The sequence below is a fragment of the Paramormyrops kingsleyae genome, chromosome 4 (assembly GCF_048594095.1).
Source record: "Paramormyrops kingsleyae isolate MSU_618 chromosome 4, PKINGS_0.4, whole genome shotgun sequence".
Taxonomy (NCBI): domain Eukaryota; kingdom Metazoa; phylum Chordata; class Actinopteri; order Osteoglossiformes; family Mormyridae; genus Paramormyrops; species Paramormyrops kingsleyae.
Window position 1 is genome coordinate 36,209,056 of NC_132800.1, and position 26,982 is coordinate 36,236,037.

At 48.3% G+C, this 26,982-nt stretch overlaps 1 protein-coding gene across 6 annotated transcripts; it reads left to right on the top strand.

Annotated features, from left to right (window-relative positions):
• On the top strand, window positions 1–26,539 carry LOC111845940 (pituitary adenylate cyclase-activating polypeptide type I receptor-like). 6 transcript variants are annotated; one of them, XM_023815694.2, is made up of 15 exons: window positions 1–514; window positions 2,391–2,577; window positions 10,966–11,071; window positions 14,761–14,868; window positions 15,183–15,283; window positions 15,395–15,492; window positions 15,703–15,835; window positions 16,236–16,389; window positions 16,640–16,700; window positions 17,002–17,071; window positions 17,212–17,303; window positions 19,131–19,214; window positions 20,040–20,169; window positions 20,661–20,702; window positions 21,229–26,539. In XM_023815694.2, exons 2-15 carry the CDS (start codon window positions 2,524–2,526, stop codon window positions 21,448–21,450), a joined length of 1,455 nt encoding a protein of 484 aa, XP_023671462.1. In that variant the 5' UTR covers window positions 1–514; window positions 2,391–2,523; the 3' UTR covers window positions 21,451–26,539. The 6 variants fall into 6 exon arrangements, with proteins under 6 accessions (XP_023671462.1, XP_023671463.1, XP_023671464.1 ...); XM_023815695.2 differs by having other exon boundaries at window positions 2–514; window positions 19,134–19,214; XM_023815696.2 differs by having other exon boundaries at window positions 4–514; window positions 21,242–26,539.
• Window positions 26,540–26,982: the final 443 nt, after the last annotated feature.

Below are 26,982 nucleotides of genomic sequence, written 5' to 3' on the forward strand. Positions count from 1 at the left end.
ATGGCTTTTCGTCTTCTTCTTTTTAAGCGGCGCAGATGAAACTTCTTGCCGTATAAACGTAGTATCTTCATTAAAATAAGTAAATTAATGGGTTAGGCGTCGGTATGGGACGGTGTTAACATCTTGGCTAGTCATTCCATTGGCTTGCAGCTCCATTGCTAGCAGTAGGCGTGTAGGTACGGGCTGCTGAGCTCTCAATCGCCAAGTGGCATCATCTGGAAGGAGACGGGTCCATCGCTTCGTGCTCTAAGTCTACTGATGTCGGGCTGGGGCTAAGTTTACAGGCTTTACCAGAGATATACTCAAATATAAGGGCATATGCGGGAGCAGTGGAGTAAATTATGTGAGTTTTTTCCGGCAGGGACGGAAACGCCGAGCGAGCGCTTCACATCCACCCGATCTGCGGACGGGCGGCTAAAGCCCCGTTTGAACGCCTTGGGCTCTGTGCAAACGGATTGAATTCCGGTGCAGGGAGATTACTGCCTTTGCAACTCGTTTTTAGAGAACCTCGCTGGTAAGATTTCCTGAAATCGGTGCCTAATGTCACGGGGGGATTGCAGTTACACGCGTATGTGCGCGCTGTGCGAGCGGCACGCGCTGTACCTTGATGGGCTTCGGGCTGGGAGCCGGGTGTACGTTAGTGTTTTAACACACTGCAGCAGTGTGTCACACATTAAAGCTTGACTCGACATCCCAGGACTAGCCTGGTATGCGCTTTTAAGTGCAAATGGGTTTAAAGTAGTGGGTTTTATTGAATGGCGTTTGCTGCAGCTGATGCATGTTTCGTAACTGCGGCGCGTCTGTTTCAGTCCGTGCGCTTATTGCCTTAAGGAGGCTATGAAGTCTGAATCTGCGGGTTTCAAGACAAGTCGTACTGTACGTCCTTTGACTGTGGTCGGTGTAAAGACGATGCGACAGTGCCTGAAATGCCCCTTTGCCCTATAAACTAAACACAAGCAACCTATCCAATAAGAGTGTTAGTTTCAATGAACTTAATACCGAATTAATGTTAATAAAATACTCTCCATCAAATAATCACAAAGTTCAGGTCTTCCTGTATGATCTAATGCTTGAAAGTTAAGTTAAACCGGTGTATAAGATAATTCTGCATATTATTTATTTAAAATTACATTACTCAATCAAATGACCAAATAAAGATTTTCTGACACCACACCCCACTTACATTGGGGTTCCTCTCCTTATTACTTTTGTATGTTGGCATGACGTGACGTGTCTGATGTAATTTGACGTATAGCATCTCTTTAGTAGGTGTAGCGTATGTAATATTTAAGAGTTGCGTGCAAATTAAACACGATTTATAATCAATGTCGTTAAAGTTTTTGCTTGACACCAGAATAATTTAATTGCGGTTTTAGAAAAAAATCACTATTTGCAGCTGGCACAGTAAATTTTAAGCGATCTAGATCTAGGATCTTATTCGTTCTTAATTTTTTTCCAGCTGTTTCACATTACTGACCTTTATTCCCTATGCAGAAATGAAAGAGACGGCGGAAGGCGCTTTATAAATTATAAACATATCTCTTCTTCTGGCTTGGAAATATAAAATAAACACGGGAATCATATCAAATCGTTTTAAATTACTGACAGTTCAGCATTTCCACAGTAGCAGTGATGATATCAGTGGCATCCGTGACCTTGGCACCTGTCACAGGAGTACTAGCGGCTGATGAAGGTCTTACATGGAAATTCGCCGTTAATGTGTGCTTTTTTTTGTTTATTTTTGTTTTTTTTTGTGAGATGGAAAATAATAGATGGAGGCGTCGCTTTGAATTTCAAACAATCGGACAAAAACTAATCCATCTTTCCTTATTCTCCGTTGCATCCTTGCGTCCATGCCGGAGTACGGAATCTCTTCCCGACTCCTCTGCTTCGACATAATGCTTGCCATCGGCGAACCGGTGACAGCGAACCGGTTATAGGCTACATCAGCTGGGTGACTAACGGCGGTGCCGCGATGCCGTACCTCTGCGCGCACGGACATATGAATATAAATGTCAGGCGGCCTTCCTAATGCTTCGCCAATACGGCTTTCTGTGGGAATTCAAGCGACCGTACAAATCAGATTCCATTGTGCTCAAAGGGGAGATTTATCTATGGAATAGGCAGCTGCAGCCTACAAACCAAAGAAAAGGGCTGTAGGGAGACAGATCTGTATGGGGTTTTTAAGAACAGGAACTGCATCATGTGTTATACAAACTTGTGTATGCATATTAAATATCTATATTCTGTTCTACATTTTCACATACGTACATGTTAATTAGTACTATAGTTGCCTGTTTCAGATCATAGCTCAGTATCCAAATGCATGCTAAGCAGGTGAGATGCTATGTTGGGAAAGGTGTCACTATTCTCATGACATTGTTTTCCAGGCGCTGTGATGCGGCAGTAGGCCCGGTTCAGCATCTGTCGGATCTCTGCGGACCTGCCCCAGGGGGGTGGAGGGGGGGGGGGGCGGCTCCCCAAATCAGCATCCTGGAACCGTCCTGGACCTCGAGGACGAAAATGGCGGCCGGGATGAGACACCTGCTGCTCGCTGCTGTAGTCACCCTCTCCCTGGTGAGTCGTCGTGTGTTCGTAGCCGGTCGAGAAACAGACCCTGTACCCCGTGTAACCGCCCCCCCCCCCCTCCTTTCAGAAATCCTCCAAGGGACATAATTTTCTCCATGGAGCTCTAGGGGCGACTCTTCAAGCAGGGGGGGTCATTTTAGCGAAGAGGTCATTTCCTTACTCTGTGCGACAGAGACATTTTCACAAATACTATGTAATACAAGCACTGTGCACGAGATCTGAGACTCTCGTAGGACCTAGAATCTTCCTGGGTCTCGACAAATACAAGTGCTTATCTGTTTAACAGCTTAATGGTCTCGGGTAAGTACATCAGAATAAGTATGACACACTCATAACCCTCTACTCAGTCAGTTGTGGGATTTGTGGATTGAAATAAAGCTAGAGAAATATGTGTTAGACTCCTTAGGACGCAGGTCCTGGGTGCCTGTTTTTGCTCTCTTTAAAAATAAAAGTATCTGATGCATCTTGCCAGAGGTGGAAAGTTCAGTTCCAGAAAGCACAAATCCAGACCAGGATTTTGCTTCAACCAACCAGCTGAATATAAATAGACATGGTGGCAGAGCACTCAAGTGGTTGGCTGAAACAAAATCTTGGTCTGGATTGATATGTTTTGGAGCTGAACTTTCCGCCTCTGCATGTTGCTTGTGAAGTGGCTTAGTAATGGCTTGATGTTTACGGTTTTATATTGACATTTGCAAATTGTTTGTGAGATCCGGTGTCAGAGGTGAGTGGTATTGATAAAAGTGTCCATTTTTTACTTAGGTGGTATTTCTTAATAGTATTTAAGTGCTTGACTATAATCAATTTTATTTTGTACGTTTTAGTAATTTATCTGAATAGTGAAACATTGGCATGATTGAACAACCTTTAATTAAGGGACCGTCTCACTTTTTGTGAAAGTGAGTTTGAGTTTGAAAGACTCATACGGAGTTTTTCTTGCAAGGCCTCTGAGCTGCAAATAGATGTGAGTGAGATCAATAATCAGCGAATTCCCATTGCATTTTCTCAGCGTGCCTCTGTATCCAGAACAGCGTACTTGACTGGTGCATTTTCCCTCCATCTGCTTGTTCTTTCTGGAGTTTGTTTCGTCGCCAGAGACCCTCTTTTCAATCTTTGCTTTGAAATCCAGGCTTTTCATTCCTTATCGCACTGAATAGAGCTCGGCGTTTTGTTTGGATTTCCAGCGCATTTTAAATCTTGCTCCATCGAAAGTCGACGCAGTCTTAGTTCATAATGACTCATCCCCTTTTTTTAAAAAAAAAAAACTAGTTATACTTAGATGCGATATTTAACGGTATATTATAAGCTAATGGGTCCATGTTGTTGAAGGCCACGGACTGGACACAAAGCGTAGCCCCTTCCGTGAAACGGTGGGAGTTTGTTGTTATGGTGATTTGCTCGTGTTCGCTTAGGAATCCGTGATGCAGGCTCTCTGTAATATCGATTAAAACAGAAAAAAGAGGAGAATTCTCGCTAAAAGGCTGAACCGGTGTGTTTGTTTTCCATTGCGAAAGGATTTAGATTGTTCTGGACATCTGATTTAACCTCATCGGACTTGCTGGAGTTAGAATTTAAAGCTTCGCTTAGTTAAATCGCTCATCAGAAATTGGGACCCCTGTTTGAACCTTATATCTGTAACTTAATTAACTCATTATGTCATTCACGGTAGCACAGAGGAGTACTGTGTGGCTGTATATGGTTCTCTAAAGTTACATATTCCTTCTGTCCTTGATGTGGTGGTTGTTTAGACAGACACAGTGCATGAATGAATGTTTATCCAGGTAAAAATGCATGTTTCTGGGTGAAATGAAATGATGGTTTATCATGCCGTTTGCTCAAATGTGAGTACAGTTACGTTTACTTTGACACATACAACCCTAACGTGCTGAGGTGGGGGGGGGGGTGCTTTTTTAGTGACATTGTGCAGACATCGTCCTGTAGCAGTCTGTGCGCAGGAAGGGGGTCTTGGGGGAGGGGCACACAGATTGATTCTGAATGCACAGTGGAATGGACCGGAATCAAGGAGGAAATGCTGATTTCCTTGGAATATAAATTTGCTACTTTCCCCTCTAAGCTAATCTGCAGAAATCTTTGGAGTCAGCTGGCACCGGTCCTGACTCCTATACACCAATCAGAGATCGGCACTGAAGTCAGCTGGCACCGGTCCTAACTTAGGGGTGGCCAATCTTATCCGCAAAGGGCCGGTGTGTATGCGGGTTTTTGCTGCAACTCCCTAATTAGATTACTAATTAGAGGACTGATTGGCTGAAGAGTCCTCACACCTGGGTTTGAACAGCTGACCTACAGGTTATCCCAAAAACCTGCATATGCACCGGCCCTTTGCGGATAAGATTGGCCACCCCTGTCCTAACTCCTTTTCACCAATCAGAGATCGCTACTGGAGTCAGTTGGCATAGGTCCTGTCTCCAGTATACCAATCAAGGATCAGCTCTGGAGTCATCCTGCATGGGTTCTGACTCCTGTACACCAATCAGAAATCAGCACTAGAGTCACCCGGCATATGTCCAGACGCTTGTTCACCAATCAGAGATCAGCACTGTAATCAGCTGGCATTGGTCCTGACTCCTGTATACCAGTGAGCCAGCATCACTGGAGTCAGCTGGAGCGGGTCCAAGTTGTTGCAACTAAACCGGGACACAGAGTTAAAGGCGATTGGCACATGCCCAGGTGGTCTGTGTTTTGCTGTCGCTGCTGAGTTCCGTGGTGACACAGACATACATTTTAAATGTACCTGTGCTTGCCAGGCATGGGGGGGGTCGTGTCCTTTGGATGTTGCCGGGCAACCATTAGAAAAACCGAAGAACAGAGTCGAAAAATAATGACGTGTGTGTGCTGTGTGCAGCCGTGAATCTGCACCCTGCCTGTTTACCGATGCTGTTTGTACACACTGTAATGGTCACTGATTGACTCACAAATTAGGGTTTGAGGACAAACTCACGAGGCACGAGTTACCTGGATGAACATGCGTGACCGCACTCAGCCCAGAATAGAGCAAAACGTGGACTCACACTGGCCGACGTGAGCGAAAAAGTGACGCCGTCCTTCACCCTCCCACCGAGTAGAGGGTAGATGACCCTGAGTCAGAGAGGCATCAGAGAGGAGTCACAGTGACATTGTGTGCTGTCTGGTTGGACGAGTCACGTTTTGGTGGCCTTTCACCTTGCCTTCGCCCTAAGCCTGGGCTGTGGACGAGCACGCCACAGCTGGGGCGATGCAGGTTTGCGCTGGGCTGGCAGGGGGCGCAAACAAGGCAGACGGATGGTCAGCTTATCCTGTTGAGACCCATAGTGACTCTGCAATGCTAACCCCTCCCACCCAGGGGAGTCTGAGCAGAGTCACGCTTCTGTTTGGAAAGGCAGGGGGAGATGCTGTAAACACATACTTCAAGATATAAATATACACCCTCTTTATTATTATTAATGTAGCAAATACTTTTATCTAAATTGGCAAACGTTTGTGAGAAACCAGGGTCAGACAGTCCCTGGAGCAATTGGGGTTAAGGGCCTCGCTCAGGAGCCCAATGGGGAAGTCGCTCTGGCCGCTACTGGACCTGACCCAGCATCCATTTGACCATAGGCAGAGCGCGCTGCCCCACAGAGCAGCGTTAAGTTAACGAGGGTAGCTGAGCAAATATAATCAGCGTGTTTCTAGGCAGAGTCCCCAAGTAAAGGAGAAAAAGCGAGCCGACGGCAGTAATGGCCGCTCCCCGGCCGCCGTACACTCACTGGTTTCCGTCCCCTGCCAGCCAGCGCTGTCCAGGACCACCTCTTCAGTCAGGGAAATTCACGCGCTAGCGAGGAACGTCGTTTACTTGGTAAGGTGCTGAAAAAGAAAGGGAGCGAGAGACGGGGGTCACTGCAGAAATGCAGCGAGGATCCGAGCGACGCGATTCGAGTCCGACGGCCATCTGTCAAAATCAAATATTTACATCCAGCCAGTACACACATCAAAATCACACAAACCGGCTGTTTACGGGGCGGAGAGATGATGGACAGAGTGGAGTTTATTTATTTTATTTTTAGGTTAGATTTCTCTGCATAAAAGTTACTCAATCTGCACTAAGAGACTACAAAAATGTTACTTACAGGAAGAATTTTTTCCCCATAAAACACATGCAAACAGACACAAATGCCTTTTTTTCTGCTCAAATTTCATGGCAGCACAAACAGATTTAAATGTATATATTTCTGTTTTTTTTTTTTAATATGACAGTAGTTCTCAGGTGATACAGTATTAGAATTAGGTGATCAGTGGTCATTGTTGACACACCACAGCACACAACAATAAAATGTGTCCTCTGCATTTAACCCATATGTGACATCATGACATAGCAGGGGGCAGCTAATTCAGCGCCCAGGGGGCAGTGCTTGGGGGCGGGACCTTGCTGGTCAGGGATTCGAATCTTTCAATTACAAGTGCGCTTCCCTAACCATTAGGTCACCACTGCCCCCTACATACATACATACATAATATATATCTCTGTGTGTGTGTGTCACGACCGGCGGGCAGGTGAGCAGGAAAGCAGACGAGCTGAGCCGAGAAGTCGGACAAACTGGATTTAATGGGGATCGGGTGGCTGACAGGCACGGACATCGAGACAAGACGCGACAATACAATGCTGGATCTGGCATACATGGGGAGACGCGGACTAATATACACAGGACTACGTAAACAGAACAGGCAACAGCTGGGCACAATCGGGAAAGCACACGTGGATAATGAGGGGGCGTGGCACACACTAGGAGCGGACGGAGCGGGGCGTGACATAACCCCCCCCCCAAAGGCGCGCACACTGCGCGAGGAGGCGACGGACGGGACGAGGGAACAGGACCTGAAAAACAAGAACAAAACCATCAACGAGACCAGGGAAACAGGACCGAGACACAAAACAGAAACAGGGACGAGAAGAAGGACAGGACCAGACAGAGGACGGGGAACGCAGACAGGCAAACAGAGAAGGGGGACACAGAGGGGACACCCACAGGCGACACGAAGGGGCCAGGAGTGCACAGAGGAGGAACAGAGGGAGCAGGAACAAAGACAGGCGGGACGAAGGGAGGAGGAGACGACAGGGGAGACCAAACCGGAACGGAAGGGGGACAAAGGGGAGCCCGAGGGAGCCCAGGCGGGCGACGGGCAGCGGCCGGAGGGGCCGCAGGCAAGAGGGAGAAGGGAACCAAAGGGGACCACCCAGGGGCCAAGGGAACGGGACGAGGGAGTGACGGAGGGGACACGGAGGGAGCAGGAGGGAACACCAGTGAAGGCAGGCAGGAGGGGGAAGCCGCGGCAGGCGGAGGCGCAGCCGGAGCCGGCAAAGGCGCCGTCCGACGCCAAGCCGGAGCAGGGGGGCCCGGAGGCGGCCGACACGGACCCGGAGGCGGGACCGAGGACCGGCACCGAGGATCCAGGGGGAGACCCGAAGGGGACCGCCGACCCCGAGCCGGAGGACCCGCAGGCAGCCAGCGAGCCACAGCCAGGGGCCGAACGGGCGAACCAGGGGGCAGGGCGGGCGGGACCCGGGCCCGACGCCTATGTCCCCTTCCCTTGAGGCCGCGGGCAGGACTGGAGAGGCGGCCTCAGGCGGGGCCGCGGGCAGGATGGGAGAGGCGGCCTCAGGCGGGGCCGCGGGCGTGTAGCCAGCAGGAGGCGCCTCGGCAGACACCTCAGGAAGAGCGGAGGCAGCTGCAGGCGTGCGACCAGCAGGGGCCGCCTGGGCAGGCGCCTCGGGCCTCCGGTCAGCAGGGGGCGCCTCGGCGGGCGCCGCCAGCACGCGACCAGTAGGGAGCGCCACAGCGGGCGCCGCCATCACACGGCCAGCAGGGGGCGCAACCGCAGCCACCTCAGGCAGTTCGGGTGCCGGCAGGACAGGCGAGACAGGCGGTTCGGGTGCCGGCAGGAAAGGCGAGACAGGCGGTTCGGGTGCCGGCAGGACAGGCGAGACGGGCAGGTCGAGAGCCGGCAGGACAGGCAAGACGGGCAGGTCGAGAGCCGGCAGGACGGGCGCCGCCGTCACGTGGCCAGCAAGGGGCACCTCGTCGGGCGCTGCAGTCACTTGGCCAGCAGGAGGCGCCTCGTCGGGCGCCGCAGTCGCTTGGCCAGCAGGGGGCACCGCGGCGGGCGCCGCCATCACGCGGCCAGCAGGGGGCACCGCGGCGGGCGCCGCCATCACGCGGCCAGCAGGGGGCACCGCAGCGGGCGCCGCAGCCAGAGTGGTGGCAGCTGCAGGGACTGCAGGCAGAGCAGGCAGGACAGGCGGGTCAGGTGGGTCAAGCAGGACAGGAGAGTCAAGCTGGACAGGCGGGTCAGGCAGGACAGGCGGGTCAGGCAGGACAGGCGGGTCAGGCAGGTCGGGCTGGACAGGCGGGTCCGCTGGCAAAGCGGCGGAAGCTGCAGCAGGCGGTGCCGCGGGCAGAGCGGCGGCAGCAGCAGCAGGCGGTGCCGCGGGCAGAGCGGCGGCAGCAGCAGGCAGCGCAGCCGCGGGCAGATCGGCGGCAGCAGCAGGCAGCGCAGCCGCGGGCAGATCGGCGGCAGCAGCAGGCAGCGCAGCCGCGGGCAGATCGGCGGCAGCAGCAGGCAGCGCAGCCGCGCGCAGATCCGGATCGGACAGGTCCGGTGCAGGAAGGAGGGGTGCTGAGCGCGTTGGCGCTGTCCCTTTAAGGGCTCTCGGGACCCGGGGAATAGCGTCCCTAACAGCGCGTATTCCGCCCTGACCCAGGCGTGCCGGCCGGTAATTATACGCCTCTAAGGGAGGCGGCTTCACCTCATCCCGAGGCTTACCGGCAGGGCTGAGCGGGTAGGCGGCAGCGGTGTCCTCCCAGGCGGGGAAAAGCGAGCAGGCGCCCAGGTAGAGCGGCGAGGTCTCCTCTGCTCGGCTCCGGGGCGTTCTCCGTCTCCCCGCGTCGCTCGTGGTGGACAGCAGGGCTGCTTCCGGCACGTCGCCCGGATGGGTGGCAACGCGCCCCGCTCTTTCCGCCGCGAGCCGGAGCTGTAGGCGGCGGAGGCATTTACGTGCCCTCTGCAGTGGGTACTGTTGTCCGGGAGGGCGATCCTTAGCCAGGAGGTCCGCGCCCTGCTGGGCTAGTCGCAGGGCCACGGGGTCCTCCTGGACCTCGGGCTGGGATCGCCAGTGCACAAAGTCTTGCAGGAGACCGAGCCGGTGGTGCTCGGTCTCCCGCGTTGTGTTGTTTGGGAGATCCAGCATTCTGTCACGACCGGCGGGCAGGTGAGCAGGAAAGCAGACGAGCTGAGCCGAGAAGTCGGACAAACTGGATTTAATGGGGATCGGGTGGCTGACAGGCACGGACATCGAGACAAGACGCGACAATACAATGCTGGATCTGGCATACATGGGGAGACGCGGACTAATATACACAGGACTACGTAAACAGAACAGGCAACAGCTGGGCACAATCGGGAAAGCACACGTGGATAATGAGGGGGCGTGGCACACACTAGGAGCGGACGGAGCGGGGCGTGACAGTGTGTGTGTGAGAGAGAGAGAGAGAGAATTATGTTTATGTTACATTGTGGGGACCAAAGGTTCCCCACCTTGACATCTCTATTGTCATCTGTAAGTGTCCCAATTTGAAGGGAGGAAGTGAGCGAGATGCTGGGCCTGCGGAGGCGGCGAGGTCTGCGGCTTCCTTATCTTTGTTCTAATTAAAGTTCTGTCCTGAAACACACATCTGTCAAAATCAAATACATTTACTTTTACCTGTTCAAGGCATATTTCACATTTGCAAAATGCATGGTTGGCCTGAGAGATGGCCTTGGACTCGCAGATGTTAAGGTGTAAAGGTCATGGTTTCAGATGCCAGGGAGTGAGCATAAAGTGTAACTCTTCCCTCTGCTCTAAGTCGCTTTGGATAAAAGCTTCAGATGTACACCGACATTCTCTGATGCTTTCCTTGTGGTTTAATTTTTCTGAAATGCTTTTTTGATAATCGTGTTGTAAATGTGCTGTGCCTGCAACTCTGTCCGCTACCTTCTGTGACTGTGTCCCAGTCCTGTGGGACTGTGTATGCAATCCTCTGTCCAGTGTCACTGGGTCCCTGCCCTCTGTAACTGCATCTCTGTCCTTGTGACTGTGTCCTTGCCTGGTGTATCCTGTCCCCTGCCCTGTATATCCTGTCCCCTGCCCTGTGTATCATGTTCCATATCCTGTGTATCCTGCTCCCTGCCCTGTGTATCCTGTCCCCTGCCCTATATATCATGTTCCATATCCTGTGTATCCTGCTCCCTGCCCTGTGTATCCTGTCCCCTGCCCTGTATATCATGTTCCATGTCCTGTGTATCCTGCTCCCTGTCCTGCGTATCCTGTCCCCTGCCCTGTGTAACTATGTCCCCTCGCTGCAGGGTTCTGTGGTACGTTCTGATCACTCTGACTGCGTGATTAAAAGGGAACATGAGAAGTGCATGGAGAAGATGGCAAGAGAGGAGACTTCTGAAGACCACAGGCTGGGTAGGATCTGCTCACCGGTCATGTGTGTGTCTGTGTGCACTGATGTGTGTGTGTGTGTGTGTGTGTGTGTGTGTGTGGTCCAGGTTTACCTTACCTTGTGCGGACCAAATGTCCCCACAACGTGATAAATACCTGTTTTTTTTTTTTTTTAAACCTTATAGGGGACCAGTCTCACATATGCTATTCTGTGCCCCTCTATTTGCAGCAGAATTTGTGGGTAATTTCCATGTTTACTGATGACACATCAGCGGTCCCTCATTTTCTCTCTGTTGGCACGTGAGCTTCCACGCCACGTTAAAAAGTGCACCCAGGCTTCCAGCGCGTCGCCCGCGTCTGCTGACACAGCCTGAAAATTTCCACAGCAGCACTTCCAGAGAGAAACTCTCTGCAAAAACCGATTTCTCCCTGCAGCCCTTTCACCAAGTGAATGTAATAGTGAAAATGCAGACAGTCCCTAAGCTTTCACACGTGGTTGTGAAGTGCCTTAACACCCACGATCGCTGCATCCCTCTGTCACATCTCTGCCTTTTTCCTGTTCACGCACTGTGGTTCTGCAACCTGCCAAAATGAACCCCCCCCCCCCCCCCCAGTGAAAACTAACTACTGAGCTATGTCTGTACAGTAATTTGTAGTATAGTGTAGCATAGTATAGGGATTAGAGTATTAATTTTAGTATTCTGGTAATTATATTTGTTTCATGAAGGACAGCTGAATGCTTTGGTAAAAGAGAGAATATCAGGTTAAATGGGGATACACAGACACATTTACACAAAGATACATGCACGCACACACACACACACGCACACACACACACACACAGACACACACACAGGTTTGTAATTATATCTTTGTGGGGACTCTCCATTAATTTCTATGGGGAAAACTCTAATCCCAACATGACGACCTTAACCCCTACCCAGCCGTAACATTAACCATAAGTAACCAAACTAAATTTTTGATTGCATTCACAGACCTTTGTGGGGACCTGAAAAATGGTCCCCACAATGTCAAAATAACAGGTTTTTATTATATTGTGGGGAGATTTGGTCCCCATAAGGTAATATAAACCTAATCCACACACACACACACACACACTTATGTAAAGAGTTGTTAGCCTAATTGCATGCATTGAAAGAGGGATGCACACAAAAATGTCCATGTTTAAACAAAGATATATACATAGACAGACAGACACACACGTACACACACACAGGTTTGTAGTTATATCTTTGTGGGAACTCTGGGGAAGATCAGCAAGCCCAACATCATGACCTTTACCCCTACTCAACCCTAACCTTAACTGTAAGTAACCAAACAAAATATCAGACTTTTGGCATTTTTAGTTTGAATTAGATTGCATTCACAGATCTTTGTGGGGACCTGAAAAATGGTCCCCATAACATCAAAATAACAAGTTTTTATCACATTGTGGGGAACAGCTGGTTCCCACAGTGTAATATATACATAATCCACACACACACACACACACACACACACACACACACGGACAGACACAGAAGCAATGTCCCCCGTCACGGCTCCCAGGCTCTCTGATTCACGGGGGGGGGGTCCTTCAGACGGGGTCTTGTTTCATGCATACCACATTAATTGGGCCTCGCACTGTGACCCCGTGCCTGGGAGCCCCACCCCCCATCCCTTCCCAAGCCGAGCCCCTTGTGTTTTCACGTTACTATCGTGGCATGGAATGTTCTGGTAAAAGTTCTTTAGGTGACATTCCACAGGCGGTGGTCGGCTTCTGGCATGTCTGCACGTCCCAACCTCAGTATCAGGAGGAAATCAGCTTTTTAACATTGGGGGGGGGGGGGGGAGCTTCTGCGTTTTAAACCCCTTCCCTTCGACATGTCACTGGTGCTTTTCCCTTCTTCTCTCTTTCCCTCGTGGGAAAGCTGAAGAAGTAGGAACAAGGCAAACAATGAGAAGATGTCACGTGATTGTGTCACATGACCCCTATTGAGCGGGTCGTTAAAGGATCTGTCCGCCCTCTTCCACGTCTGCACACTCGACACGCTGTCCATACTGACTTCAGAGAGACCCCTGTCTCTGCATCACGCACATCCTTGACCTTTCATCACAGGACTCTTCCTGATTATTATGTTACAGGCTGTTTGTTTTTCTTTTGGCAAAATTACCTCGCCGGGGCACGAACCATCGTGTCATGAGAATATTATCTGTACGCTCGGAAAAAATAATCGCTCCCAGATCTGGGGCCTGTACTACGAAGCGGGGTTACTGGCTTATCGGGGTAACTTGTCGGATTTAAGGTAGTCTGGGCGAAATGTAAGTGAGCGAATATGAAGTCCATTTAAACTGTGGTACCTGTGGCGTACGGTCAGAAAGGGTCATGTGATGAACTGAAGGTTAGGTGTTCGGTCTATAGTGAGGTGTACTGTGTTCTGGGGTATTATGCACGACCTGGATGGACAGAGCGCAGAGAGGTGAACAGTGGAAAGAAAGGACCAAAGGAAAAGAAGAAAGGGAGGATGAAAGAGGAGGATGTGCCAAGAGGAATCTTATAATTATAGGAGTGATACGGATCTTATCTGGACTGACCTCCAGGTGGCGCTATGGCACCAGGGACAGCCCACCGACAGTCGCTCATAATTGCATCCGCCAGCATTTTGCTCATCAGCAGCCAGCCTTGTGTTTTTTTTCACTGTTGGAGATCAGTAGTCAACTGGCAGACGGCCTGTAGGACAGTCAGGCCCTCAGAGACCCATCCACCCCGCCGCCTCTGCGCGGGCAGCAGTCCTGGGCTTGACGCAAGACTCGGGCACCATTTCTCCTCTCAAGTCAGTGAATCCGCTTAGTTGTGGCCATAATGCTGGTATTGGTTTGTGAATTACCCGCAAGACTTTATTAGCAGATTTTCTTGGCAAGGTTAGCTTGTTAGCCAGTGGCTAAAAGTTTTTGCAGTTGCATTTTTTTTTTCCATTAACATGACTTCTTTGGCACAATTGTGAATGTCGTGAATTTGTGCCACTTAGTCCCAGGGCGGCTTCGGTTCTCCGGCTCTCCTCCTTTATGTTCCCCTGAGCCCCAGCTGAACATTCCAGCTCACAGCTACCATCTCATATGTGGGAAATCTGAGACCCATTTTCCCGCAAAAACTACAAGCTACGGTAGAAATCACTGGAGCCACTCGGAACATTTGTAAATATATATATATTTTTTTATCTTCCTCATAAACTGTGGTTTGAAGACCATTAATCTATAAGCAGAAGGTTCCCTTCCCAGGAGGGTTGCTGTTGTTGACCCTCTGAGAATGGTGCTTAACCTTCTGTGTTAAAAAAACATAATTTAGCATGGGTGTTACAGACACATAATGCCTTATAATTAAATGGCCTACGGTTGTCCGAGGAAGTGGGTTGTTCTTTTGTCGTCTAACAAAGAGGATCATGGGGAAGAGATGCTGTCTGCCTAACTGAGGTGGCACATGGGCCAGAGTATCTTCTGCCTGTTGATGCTGTTTTATTATTGTCAGTATTGCATAAATGTGGCCAAAACCTGGAGAGAGCAGCCTGAAATGTTCAGCGAGCATCTGTTGTCTATTGTCATTTTCGTTTAAGAGCATAAATAAACTTATGCTCAGGGAGAATAGTGTGCTTTAATCTGTAGCGCCCCCTCCTGGCGAGGAAATGCATCTCTATGTTTGTTTTTTTTTTTTTCAGGCTGTCCGTGGATGTGGGATAATCTGACGTGTTGGCAGGCCGCAGAGGTTGGAGAGGTCGTGGTGGTGAACTGTCCAGAGCTGTTTGAGTTCATGAGCCCTGATGATGGTGTGTTTCTTCCCAATGACATGTTTGAGTCATTTGCATCTTTCAGGAGCTTCAAGTGTGTGTGTGTGTGTGTTTGTAAGGTGAGGGAGGTTACATGAGATGGATATAGCTATCTTTGACACTGCCTGTTTGTAATGATGTGGGCTGTGTTTCTGCGTGTCTGTGCAGGGTCATCCACTCGTACGTACTTTTTGTTCATCTGTAGGCTCAGGGTGCTTTTGTAATGCATGTTCCTCTGCATGTTCCTCTGTCTGCATGCACGTTCCATGTGCTCGTGTTTGAAAGCGTGCTGTTTCCCGTCATTGCTATTCCAGAGCTGGGGAAGATCAGCAGGAACTGCACAGAGGACGGCTGGTCTGAGGTATTCCCCCACTACATCGATGCCTGCCTGTTTGACGAGAACACCACCAAGCCTGTGAGAGCGCCACCTGCCACCCCCGCAGTGCCACTGCCGGCCACTCGTGTGAAACGCCCTCTTCTTTACATTAACACTTCCCTTCCTTCTCTGCAAATTGCCCTCCTGCAGGACACGTACTTCGCGTCGGTCAAGGCCCTGTACACTGTAGGTTACAGTACCTCGCTGGTGTCCCTTACCACTGCCATGGTCATCCTCTGCAGGTTCAGGTAGACGGCCGCCTTGGTTTATTTTGTGTGCCTGTGCTGCCCCCTATAGGCAGCAAGGAGGAAGTGCTCTGAATAGTAAAGGTTCTCAGCAGGAAGAGAATGAAGGCATTATTTAATAAGGCAGTAACGCAGGCTGGGAGTGCGTCACGGGAGCTCAGCAACACTTATCCTTTTCTCTTTTTTCTTTTTTTTTATATATTTCCAACCAAGGAAACTGCACTGCACCAGAAATTTTATCCACATGAACTTGTTTGTGTCTTTCATTCTGCGAGCTATATCTGTGTTCATCAAGGATGGTGTGCTGTACGCAGAAGAGGACAGTAACCACTGCTTCGTGCACCCTGTGAGTTACAGACATGCTCTGCCTCCTACGCGCTATGAGCGCTGCATAAATTCATCATCTGGTCATAATGGGGTTGTCGATGTTGTTGCCATAGTAATCGTGAAGGACCCATTCAGCACAGGTTAGACTCTTTGGTGACTGATAGCCTATATTATTCCCACTCCACTGGGGCCAGCCTTATTTTTCTCATCTCTGCACATAATGTCAGTAATATTTGTTTATTAATATACATAATTTATAACCTATAGCCTGTAAAGAGTCTACAGAGGTTGTGGTATCTATATGACGAAGATGGGTAACGAGAGAGTTTAAGTGCTGCCCCCTGTGGGGAGTTGAGTAACGACAGGCAGATGATGGAATGTTCCAGTGAATGACTGTTGCTTGTGGTTCGTCTCGTCAGGTGGCTTGTAAGGCTGTGATGGTGTTCTTCCACTACTGCGTCATGTCCAACTACTTCTGGCTGTTTATCGAGGGACTATACCTCTTCACCCTGCTGGTGGAGACATTCTTCCCTGAGAGGAGATATTTCTACTGGTACACACTGATTGGATGGGGTAGGTCACCCTCATTGGTTGAGATGGGGCTGATAGGCACTCTGATTGGATGGGGTAGGTCACCCTCATTGCTTGAGTTGAGGCTGATAGGCACTCTGATTGGATGGGGTAGGTCACCCTTATTGGTTGAGATAGGGCTGATAGGCATTCTGATTGGATGGGGTAGGACTGTAAACGGTACAATTTGGGTCATTTCAGACCCTGTGACTTTTGGTGTGATTAATGTTGCCTGTTCGTTTCTCCTGCTCAGGAACTCCCACTGTTTGTGTTACCATCTGGGCTGGGCTAAGACTTCACTTTGACGACACGGGGTAAGTGCCACACATGGGTTTCAGTACAGTACCACCAAGAAAAACACAATCCGGAGGGCACTTTGGTTAAGACATTAAGCATGATACTCACCTGGAAGTGATTCAGTGACCTTTGTGGGTTGGGATGCTTATGACATGAAGGTTGCTGGCACAAATCCCTGGGTTGGCAGAGGGATTTCATTGTTAGGCCCCTGTTAGGCATGTATTGAGCGTTGGTTTAGATAAAGTAAGATTTAGTTTATAGCAGTATTTGTAGTTGCCATGGATACCTTTGGTGTAACATAAAGGACTGTGTTTATAGCTGCTGGGACATGAATGACAACACTGCCCTCTGGTGGGTGATCAAGGGACCTGTGGTAGCGTCGATCATGGTGAGCAGACAGCAATGACTGGCAGCAGACCGGCCGCTGGACGCGTGTCGGATCAGTGCTAAATGATTTCATTATGCAATATTATATATTCACATTTTGCCAGACAGCAATGGTGTGTCTCTCTCTGTCCCTCTCTGCAGATTAATTTTGTTCTCTTTATCGGAATTATAATAATCCTGGTTCAAAAGCTGCAGTCACCAGATATCGGCGGCAACGAGTCCAGCATCTATCTGTAAGTCCTTCCATGTGGCTACAGGCATCCCAGCGTGGATGCAGCAGAGCGTTTCCATAAAACCAAGCCGAGCCGGACCTGGTTTTAGGAGAGCGGCGCCTGTCCATTTAAACAGAGCCCTCCTCATTCTGCTTGGACACGTGTACAGCGCCGCCTTCCTCCTCCTGCCATTTTCGTCCCGCCGTCGTGTTTACATCATCGCCCAAAGAAAGGCCGGAGTGGCTTCCTCGCCTCAGGCACGCATGTGAAGTTTTAAAGGTTTTTCCTTTGCACAACCTAATACTCCAAAAGCACGGTGTGGGTTTATTTTACACTATGGCTTTAAAAAAGAAAAAACTTTTAAAATGACATGCTTGCTGAACTTTTTGCTCAACTTGTTTGTCTTAATCTGGACATACCACGCTCCCACATTGTGACCATTGCATCCATCCATCCATCCATCCATCTATCTATCTATCTATCTATCTATCTATCTATGATTTGGCAATGTAGTAAATGTAAAATCATCAGCCATCTAAAATTTATTATTATTATTATCATTATTAGTATTATTATTATGTTAAGAGGTACTAAGGGTGACAGTTTTTACTGCATTGCTCCATCTTCAAACTCATTTATAGGACCAGAACACAGATGGCCCAACAAGATTTATGGGAATGTCAGTTATGTCTGCCCAGTACCATACCTGAGCAGTAATTAATTACATTTAAATTACATTTAAAGTAGTAATTAATTACATTTAAAGTAGTAATTAATTACATTTAAATTAAATTTAAAGCAGTAATTAATTACATTTAAATTACATTTAAAGCAGTAAATAATTACATTTATCATGCTACGGAAGTGAAAACAACTTTTTAACGAAGCCAGAATATGTGCTTTTTTTGTAATGACCTGATCGTTTAGCTGATCTTTCGGATAATTGTCCTAAAACGCAAAATAATTAGCTGCTCTTGAGTAGTCTTAAATGGAAGACCAATTTTGTATGACGCGGATGTTGACTTAGCTGCCTGGAAGCTAATTTGGGCAAATAAGCGCAGGAAAGGATTGTGTTATGAGTCTGGTGCCTTGATAATTTATCTGGATTGGGCCAGTTTGTTTTGGTTTGATACAGAAAATACCAACTGAATGAAAGTTAAGGGAATGTAGTGTCTTTCAGTAATATCCTTTATTACTCCCTCCAAATAACAGCAGAATAGCCAAAATCTCTTATATCTCAACAAGTAGAGCATTGTGTTAAAAGTAGTGATGGCTAAATGAAGCTTTATGAACCACTTGCTGTATTTTTGACCCCACTAGATGTTGCTCTTGGTTTGCATGCTTTCAGCCCTGTTTCTGCGCACAGCACCATCTAGTGGGGTCAAAAAACACAGCAAATGGTTCATCAAGCTTTGTTTGGTCACTAGTTAATAGCTCCAAGGTTGTGAGTTCAGTTCCAGGGAGCACACATAAACGTAATTCATCCCTCTACTCTAAGTCGCCATGGATAAAAGCATCACATATATGAAGATCTTAAACGAGTGGTGCCATCTTGCCATTGGCTGATTTGTGCTTGATGGTCTTCCTCATGCTACATGCTATCATATTCACCGTTGGCTGTGAAGTGACCATAAACTGGCTTGGTTTTGTTGGATTGTTTTAGCTATGTGTCACATGGCTGTCACATGGCTGTAAAGCAATTGGCTGAGAACTCGCTTGCCCTGCCCTCCCCCGCGTGTCAGTGTCTCCATTTTCCATGCCTTTGCCCCTTTCTTTCTCCTAAACCTGTCAGTGGTGGCCCATGTGACGTCTGTGACACTAAAGCGCTATCGGCTCTGTCGTGTCCAGCAGCTGCGTACAGAAATGCCTCTGTCAGGCCGCGCACGACACCCATCAGTCGCGCAAGATGTCACAGCTATCCGCCATCACGCTGTAAGTGGAGCCGAAGTCGGAGGGGCTCATTTCAGGCATGACCGTTTCACACTACCATTAGCGTCCACCAGGGGGCGCTCAAGGACAACTTCATATCTGGGGGTGGTTTTGCTTGTCCCATATAAGTCACAATCCCGCAGATCGGAGGGGTATGAAACTGATGCAGAAAAGCAGTCCCTTTCTCAATGGTCAATGCAATGAAGAATCACTCAAGATCCATGAGGTGGTGATTCATTGACATTAACAATGAAGCTAGCAGATGTACTAACATGACTCATGTGTAAGACCACATTCCTCATTGCCATCTCACCTCTCCTCACTTCTGAATTCTTGTGGCTGGGTGGTGAACCTGCTTTCAGATGTTTTGTTGCATTTTCCTATCCCTTTCTAAACCTGCTCTCAAGTAAAATCTCCCACCAACGTGATTGGGCATCTGTGTGTTTGCCCTGCGATGGACTGGCATCCCATCCAAGGTGACCCCTCTCTTGAGCCCTATACCACTTGGGATAGGCTCCAGGCCCCTCTGTGATCCTTACTAGGATAAGCAATTGGATGATGGATGGATGGATTTCTCACCCTGTGTGACAAACGAGTTGTTTCAGTAATACTGACGGCTACATAGTCAGACTTGTAGCCATTCCCAGCTGTTTTACCACGGATACAGTAACAACTTTCCTTCTAATGTTTCTGTAATCGTATCTGACCAGAATGCCACAGCGATGACTCGTCTTCAGTCTGGTCATATGCCCTCTTTTCTAGCTCTAGTGTTTCCGCGGCCTGTTATTCAGAGTCCTTACGCCGCTCTCCCTGTCATGTGACTGGCAGGAGGCTGGCCCGCTCCACCCTGCTCCTCATCCCGCTCTTTGGCATCCACTACACCGTCTTCGCCTTTTCCCCGGAGGACGTCAGCAAACGGGAGAGGCTGGTGTTCGAACTGGGCCTTGGATCCTTCCAGGTTTGTGTTCGGTGATCGATTCGGCACTTTCTTGATGTGAGCGAAGGAATAATTTTGTACTGTGCTGTGCTGATTGTGGCAAAGAAATGAGTTTCAAAGTAATGTAACATATTTACAAATAGATCATTAGAAAATAACAAATATTTGCGGCAGTACCTTAGTCTGCCACTTGGCCGTGCTGTTGTTCCGTTATTTTTTTTTAAGTTCTCCCATACTGGTATGATTGCTTTTGTGTTTTATGTCTCAGACAGGTTTGTGAATTTACGGTAGTTAGTTTTGCAGATTCCAGTCCCAGATTCCAGAAAACGAAACTGACTGTTTGCTCTGTCAGGGAGGAGAAGCAGAACAAGAGCTGATCTGGTGTCAGACCCAAAAAGAAATCATGTTGTTAACTGGAGGCTGGTTTAAGCCTAATGGGTGAGAGCTAGAGGACAACCATGGGAGGAGAATGATGGGGCAGGCCATAACCACGTTACTTTGTGTGCCTTCAGGGCTTCGTGGTGGCAGTCCTGTACTGTTTCTTAAACGGAGAGGTGAGTCGTTTTCATCCGGCGCCTTTCTGTGTGCTTGTGAGTGACATGTTAGGAGAGAGAACCCGCTATGCATGATCATAGTCTGGCTCTCATTACTGGAAAGAGATTATAGTTTCTGTGACTTTAACGGGGAAATGGTCGAAGATGTATGCCTCCATTCATTTAAAGGTTACGCCTGTCAGAAGTAATAATGAGTAATTAAATCAAAGTGCTGGTTGCTTGCCTGTGTAATGAGGTGCTGTCATGCTTCCAGTTTCAATGTCACTTCCTGTTTCAATGTCACTTCCTGTTTCAGTGTCACTTTGCCCGTTTCTTCTTTATGTCATCACGTCTTTGGCTGAATAGGAGACTTATGCGATATAGCGCCTTTTCCCCATCACATTAAAGCTCCGTCTGACAGTATTTTGTTTTTTAATAACGAGCTGTTCATTAGCGGTTTTGCTAGCTGCCAGTTTTAAAGAGAATTGAAGAATAACCTAAAACATGAGCCTTTACAGCTAAGTACATTAAAAATGACGTCTTCAAGTTTCTGCCTAAAGGTGCAATCGGAGATCAAGAGGAAATGGAGGAGCTGGACGGTGAACCGGTACTTTGCTGTGGACCTGAAGCAGAGGCAGCCGTCGCTGGCGAGCAGTGGGGTCAACGGGGGGACGCAGCTGTCCATCCTGAGCAAGAGCAGCTCGCAGATCCGCATGTCCAGCCTGCAGGCGGAGACGCTCAACCTCAATCTGCCTACCTGAGCGCCTGAGGGCCCGCCTCCTGCTGAAGGCCCCACCCCCTTCCCCGCCTCACCCTCCCAGATGACTCGCTCGGGTCAGAACCGAGACACGCCCACATCCCACCCCCCAGTAGTCAATCCCCATGTAAAAAAAGATCACGTCACATTCCTCTCATTGTCTGGGGGCGGTGATGTCGTCACATTGAAACAGGTGACAAAATACAGGCAAAAAAATGTGCATGACTCAGCCGGTTCTGGCTCCGCAATTGGCTGAAATCGGAGCTGGAACCTTGCGCCCTTTAAGCGATATGGTTGGCTGAGTGGCGTGAATATCGCGGTACATAAGCAGGTCTCCTGTGTTGGAGAGGCTTTCTGCTTGTACATATCCTGGTCCATCTGCAACAGTCACATTCAGCCCTGGCTTGGTTACATCCAGCCTGTGAGTGTCTTCGATTCTGGTCCCTTACCAGCTCTGGAGGGAGTTCCCAGACCAAAGTGGCAGTGTGTGACGTGGCCACCTGGTGGCCTTCAGACACTCTGACATATGGTTGCTCACTGCAAGAGATGAGAGAATTCAGAGATGGGAACAATAGATTTCATGTGCCCTGTGTCCCGTTCTCCCCATTCACTGTCCCCTGTCACTGTCCCCTTTCGCTGCCATGTTACTGGCCCCATTCACTGTCCCCTGTCACTGTCCCCTTTCGCTGCCATGTTACTGGCCCCATTCACTGTCCCCTGTCACTGTCTCCTTTCGCTGCCATGTTATTGGCCCTATTCACTGTCCCCTGTCACTGTCTCCTTTCGCCGCCATGTTATTGGCCCTATTCACTGTCCCCTGTCACTGTCTCCTTTCGCCGCCATGTTACTGGCCCCATTCACTGTCCCCTGTCACTGTCCCCTTTCGCTGCCATGTTACTGGCCCCATTTACTGTCCCCTGTCACTGTCCCCTTTCACTGCCCTGTCACTGGCCCCATTCACTATCCCCTGTCACTGTCCCCTTTCACTGCCCTGTCACTGGCCCCATTCACTATCCCCTGTCACTGTCCCCTTTCACTGCCCTGTCACTGGCCCCATTCACTATCCCCTGTCACTGTCCCCTTTCACTGCCCTGTCACTGGCCCCATTCACTCTTCCCTGTCACTGTTCCCTTTCATTGTCCCCTGCCACTGTTCCCTTTCACTGCGCTGTAACTGTCCCCTTTCATTGTCCCTGTCACTGTTCGCTTTTACTGCTCTGTCACTGTTTCCTGTCACTGTCTCCTTTCACTCTCCCCTGTCACTGGTCCCGGTCGCTGTCCCATGTCACTGTTCCCTTTCATTGTCCCCTGTCACTGTCCCCATTTACTGGCCTGTCACTGTCTCCTTTCACTATCTCTGGTCACTGTCCCCTTTCATTATTCCCTGATACTGTCCCCTTTTATTAATCTGTCACTGACTCCTTTCACTATATCCTGTAACTGTCCCCTGTCACTATCCCCTTTCACTTTCCCATTCCAGTGTCCCCTCTCACTGCCCTGTCTCTGTCCCCTATCCCCTATAACTATCCCCTCTCACTGCCCTGTCTCTGTCCCCTATCCCCTGTAACTGTCCCCTCTCACTGCCCTGTCTCTGTCCCCTATCCCCTGTAACTGCCCCCTCTCACTGCCCTGTCTCTGTCCCCTATCCCCTGTAACTGTCCCCTCTCACTGCCCTGTCTCTGTCCCCTATCCCCTGTAACTGTCCCCTCTCACTGCCCTGTCTCTGTCCCCTATCCCCTGTAACTGTCCCCTCTCACTGCCCTGTCTCTGTCCCCTATCCCCTGTAACTGTCCCCTCTCACTGCCCTGTCTCTGTCCCCTATCCCCTGTAACTGCCCCCTCTCACTAGCTCTCTCACTGTCCCTTTGCTGTGCTCCTGAATAGCCCAACAGGTGAACACTCACCATCCAGGTAAATGAAAATAAGAAATTTGAGTTGATTGCCAGAGACAGTTTCAGGTTGTCTGTCGTTGTGCGGAATGTGAAAATATAATTTAAATAATGAAGCTTTGCGAAGAGTGAGGACAACAACTGAAATATGACTTTTTCTCATGTAAATATATCCTGTATTTTTGGAGTGTTCAGTGTATGCACACACAAACAGTTGAAAAGGAGTTATCTCAGTGAGCCGTGTATAAATCTGTCTGTATACATTTTTTTTTTCTTTTATAAGAATTAATTTTTCGAAAGTATCCGTATGTTAACGTGGTTATTGTGGTGTGCTAAATTTAAATAAGTACAAACTGGAGTCCAAATCTGTAGAGTCCATTTAACATCTGTAGAATATAAATAAATAGAGTATATAAGCAGATACTTTAAATATATTTAAAATATCGGTATATATACTTTATGAAAATCCATCATTTTTGAGAAGTTGTAGAGCCATGTGGATATTCCTGAAGTTGCCTCATATGATATTAAACCAAGATGAACTGAAATTAGGTTACTGTAATCTGGGACAGGTGATCTGTGTTGACGTGCTTTCTGCCATCAGCCTATCAGCTTATTCTGCCTGTAAACTGAAAGTGTTTAACAAACCAATCAGGCGTGAGAAAAAGCCATGGTGATGAAGTATTCCAAAGATGAATATTTTACTTCATAGGACTCTAGCTCGCTTGTGCAAAACCTTACAGCTGATGTCAATGCTGGGTGTTTCTTTGATCAAATTTTCATTAATCGTGGTTTCTCTTAAGTTCCCTAAGTGCCTTTTGGTCACTGTAAGAGCACCAATGTTCAGTATTAAAATTTTTACTTTTCCAAAAGAAATACCATCTGTTGGTTGAACAACATTTAATACACATGGTTTTTTAATGCATTATCCACAATATTGGACTTTAATTTAAACACAAAGAAACAAGAGAGAAATATCTAATGCAGCTTTGACATTATTGCAGTGTGTCTCTGTTTAACCTTGTGACCTAACTGGTATTATTTTGTTACTCCTGTGGTTACTATGGGTGGTAATGCTGTCTGAGTAATTATTACAGTTATTGTTAGTACTAGTGTTAGGTTAGGTTTGGTAGTGTAGTAGTCGTTTACCCTTCCTTGTTGCCTATGGCAACCCTCGGCATGTGCACATTACTGAAACGATCTAATAATGAATTCAGTTCAAACTAAACCATTAAGATGCCTAAGTCTCTATTTCAGGAACCTCCCCCCCCCCCCCCCCCCACCAACTTTCTAGGAAAATGTCCAGTTTAAACACACCAATGCAGAATAACGAAAAAAAATAAAATGTTCTGTTTGTTCTCGTCGAAATAGGTACCTTTCCTATTGTGTGATGTAATGTATGTTGTGTTGTAATTTTCATGCTCAGATATCCATTTTGTACACAGAAAATTGCATACATGTGCAGTACTTTGAAGGCCGGTTCAGTGTTTCTGAATGAATGGTTTAAAAGTACTTGTATACAGCTTCTGCCGCAATAGACCTTCAAACATGGCAAATCCCAGAACTGCAGCCAATCAAAAGGCAGCTCAGATAACATTCCAAGCAACCATTCGGCCCCTAATTAATATTAATGTTCTTAGTTACCTGTGCCCTGGACGTTATTGGTCCACTGATAAGCTCTAACACTGGGAAAATATTGTTGCAGTTTCAGAAAGAGAAACACAAACAAGTTTTCATCTCACGCAGCACCTGCGTGCTGGAAATAGAAGGTGTAAATATTCACTATTTACTTTCAGTGACAAAGTAATCAGAAATAGCCTGTATTTTTGCCTGCTCTTGCACAAATCCATGTGTAAAAATAGACACTATTACCCTACGTCAAAGCAACTGCTCTGTCAAGGGGGGCAGGTAGACAGCCTCTGTGTAATGACTCGGCCTCTGCGTAGTGACTCTGCCTCTGCGTAGTGACTCTGCCTCTGCGTAGTGACTCTGCCTCTGCGTAGTGACTCGGCCAGGCTGGTGTAAAGTGGAAACCCAGGGCCTGGACTTAATGAGGCAGGATTTTGGTTATGTGGATGCACGTTTAACGACGTATACATCTCTGTGCAAGCTAGTTCAGTTATTGCTGTGCAGAATCCAGGAGTGTTGGCCCTGGCATGCTGAGGCTTACAGTCGTGCACAGGAATTTCCGCCCTTCCTCCGGGGAAAAGGATGTTTAGTTCAGGACAGCTCGGTGACAAGTGTCACCACTGCACCTGCTCCGGGTCTGAGAGAACGGGAAGGATGGTGCATGAAACTGTCAGATCAGAAATTCCCTCAGAGTCACTGGCTTCTACCAGGCTTTTTCAGTGTCAGTCTAACATGGACCCCCCCCCACCCCCCCTCTTCCCCCAACACACAGAATATGCATGCACAGCATCTGGAACTTTCTGGAAGGGTAAAAAGGGAAAACCACACTGTAGCCTGAAAGCTGACTTTGTGTGGATGCGCAGACTTTTCCGAGCGTTCGGAAACTACGATGCGTAGTATCACCAGCAATTTCTCTTAGCTTTAACATCACAAAAGGGAATATCACATCTCAACACTGTTAGAGCTGTAACATAGAGATTAGAGAGTGGGACATAGGTACTGGTGTTAATGTTTGTCGCATGGATTGAGGATTGTGTCTTCTGTCTTTGTTGCGGTCCTGTGTATATTTGTCCTTGCTTGAATTTTTCATCCAAAGCATAGCACAGGGTGTTATGTATTCGTACTAGACGTCACACTGAAGCGATCCAGCTTCAGTAAGTAAGGTCAGTGATCCAGGAAGGTCTGACTCAAGAGTACATTGAAAACCTCAAATCTTTCTATGGCTGAATGGAGATTCTGCTTCTGTGAGTGAACCACTGATGCACAAACAGGATGGTAATTAATGTGCATGAGAATCAGGGGGGGCAGCTGTTTCTCCCACGATTTGCTGCACATGCTATGAGTAGATGGACCACGGGATTGTGCCAGGGGCAGCTGATAGGAGCAGAGCGTGTGCACATGCATGTGCTTGAACATGGACCGTGGCGTGCTGTAAAATGTGGACCGTGTACATGACTCCTGAATTCCACTTCATCCCCCCCCAATGTCCTGTAAACACCCGTTTGTTCTATAGTGTACATTAGGAGTTTTGTACATGAAATTGCTATATTGGCGTTAAAATGCATTAAATGTTTTTTGCTATAAATTATCCTGTGATTTTGCTGAATGTGTGTGAGCATATGCGTGAGCGCATGTCAGTGTCCCTCCACTGAAAAACAACTGACGCAAACAATGACTGCTTTTATGCAGAACAATATACGATGTAATCCAGATTCAATTCAGATTCAAATTTGGATGCATACAATTATCATAAATTATAAGCGCAGGTTTTATTTGTTGTTTGGGAGAAGCTGACTGTGCTTGTCACTGCCAAGGTAATGACGCATGTGACTCTTATCAAACGTTTTTACGCGGCTCATACAAAAAGGCAGATTTTCCTTCATATGAAGATGAAAGAGCAGCACTGGTCGCATTTCTCCACGCATGCGGAGCCGGCTGGCGCCGCTAATGCGGATAATACTGCAGGTACAGTGGCTCTGAAGATGTCTGCTTTTAAGGGATCCCAAAAATTGTTCCATTAAAAGATTG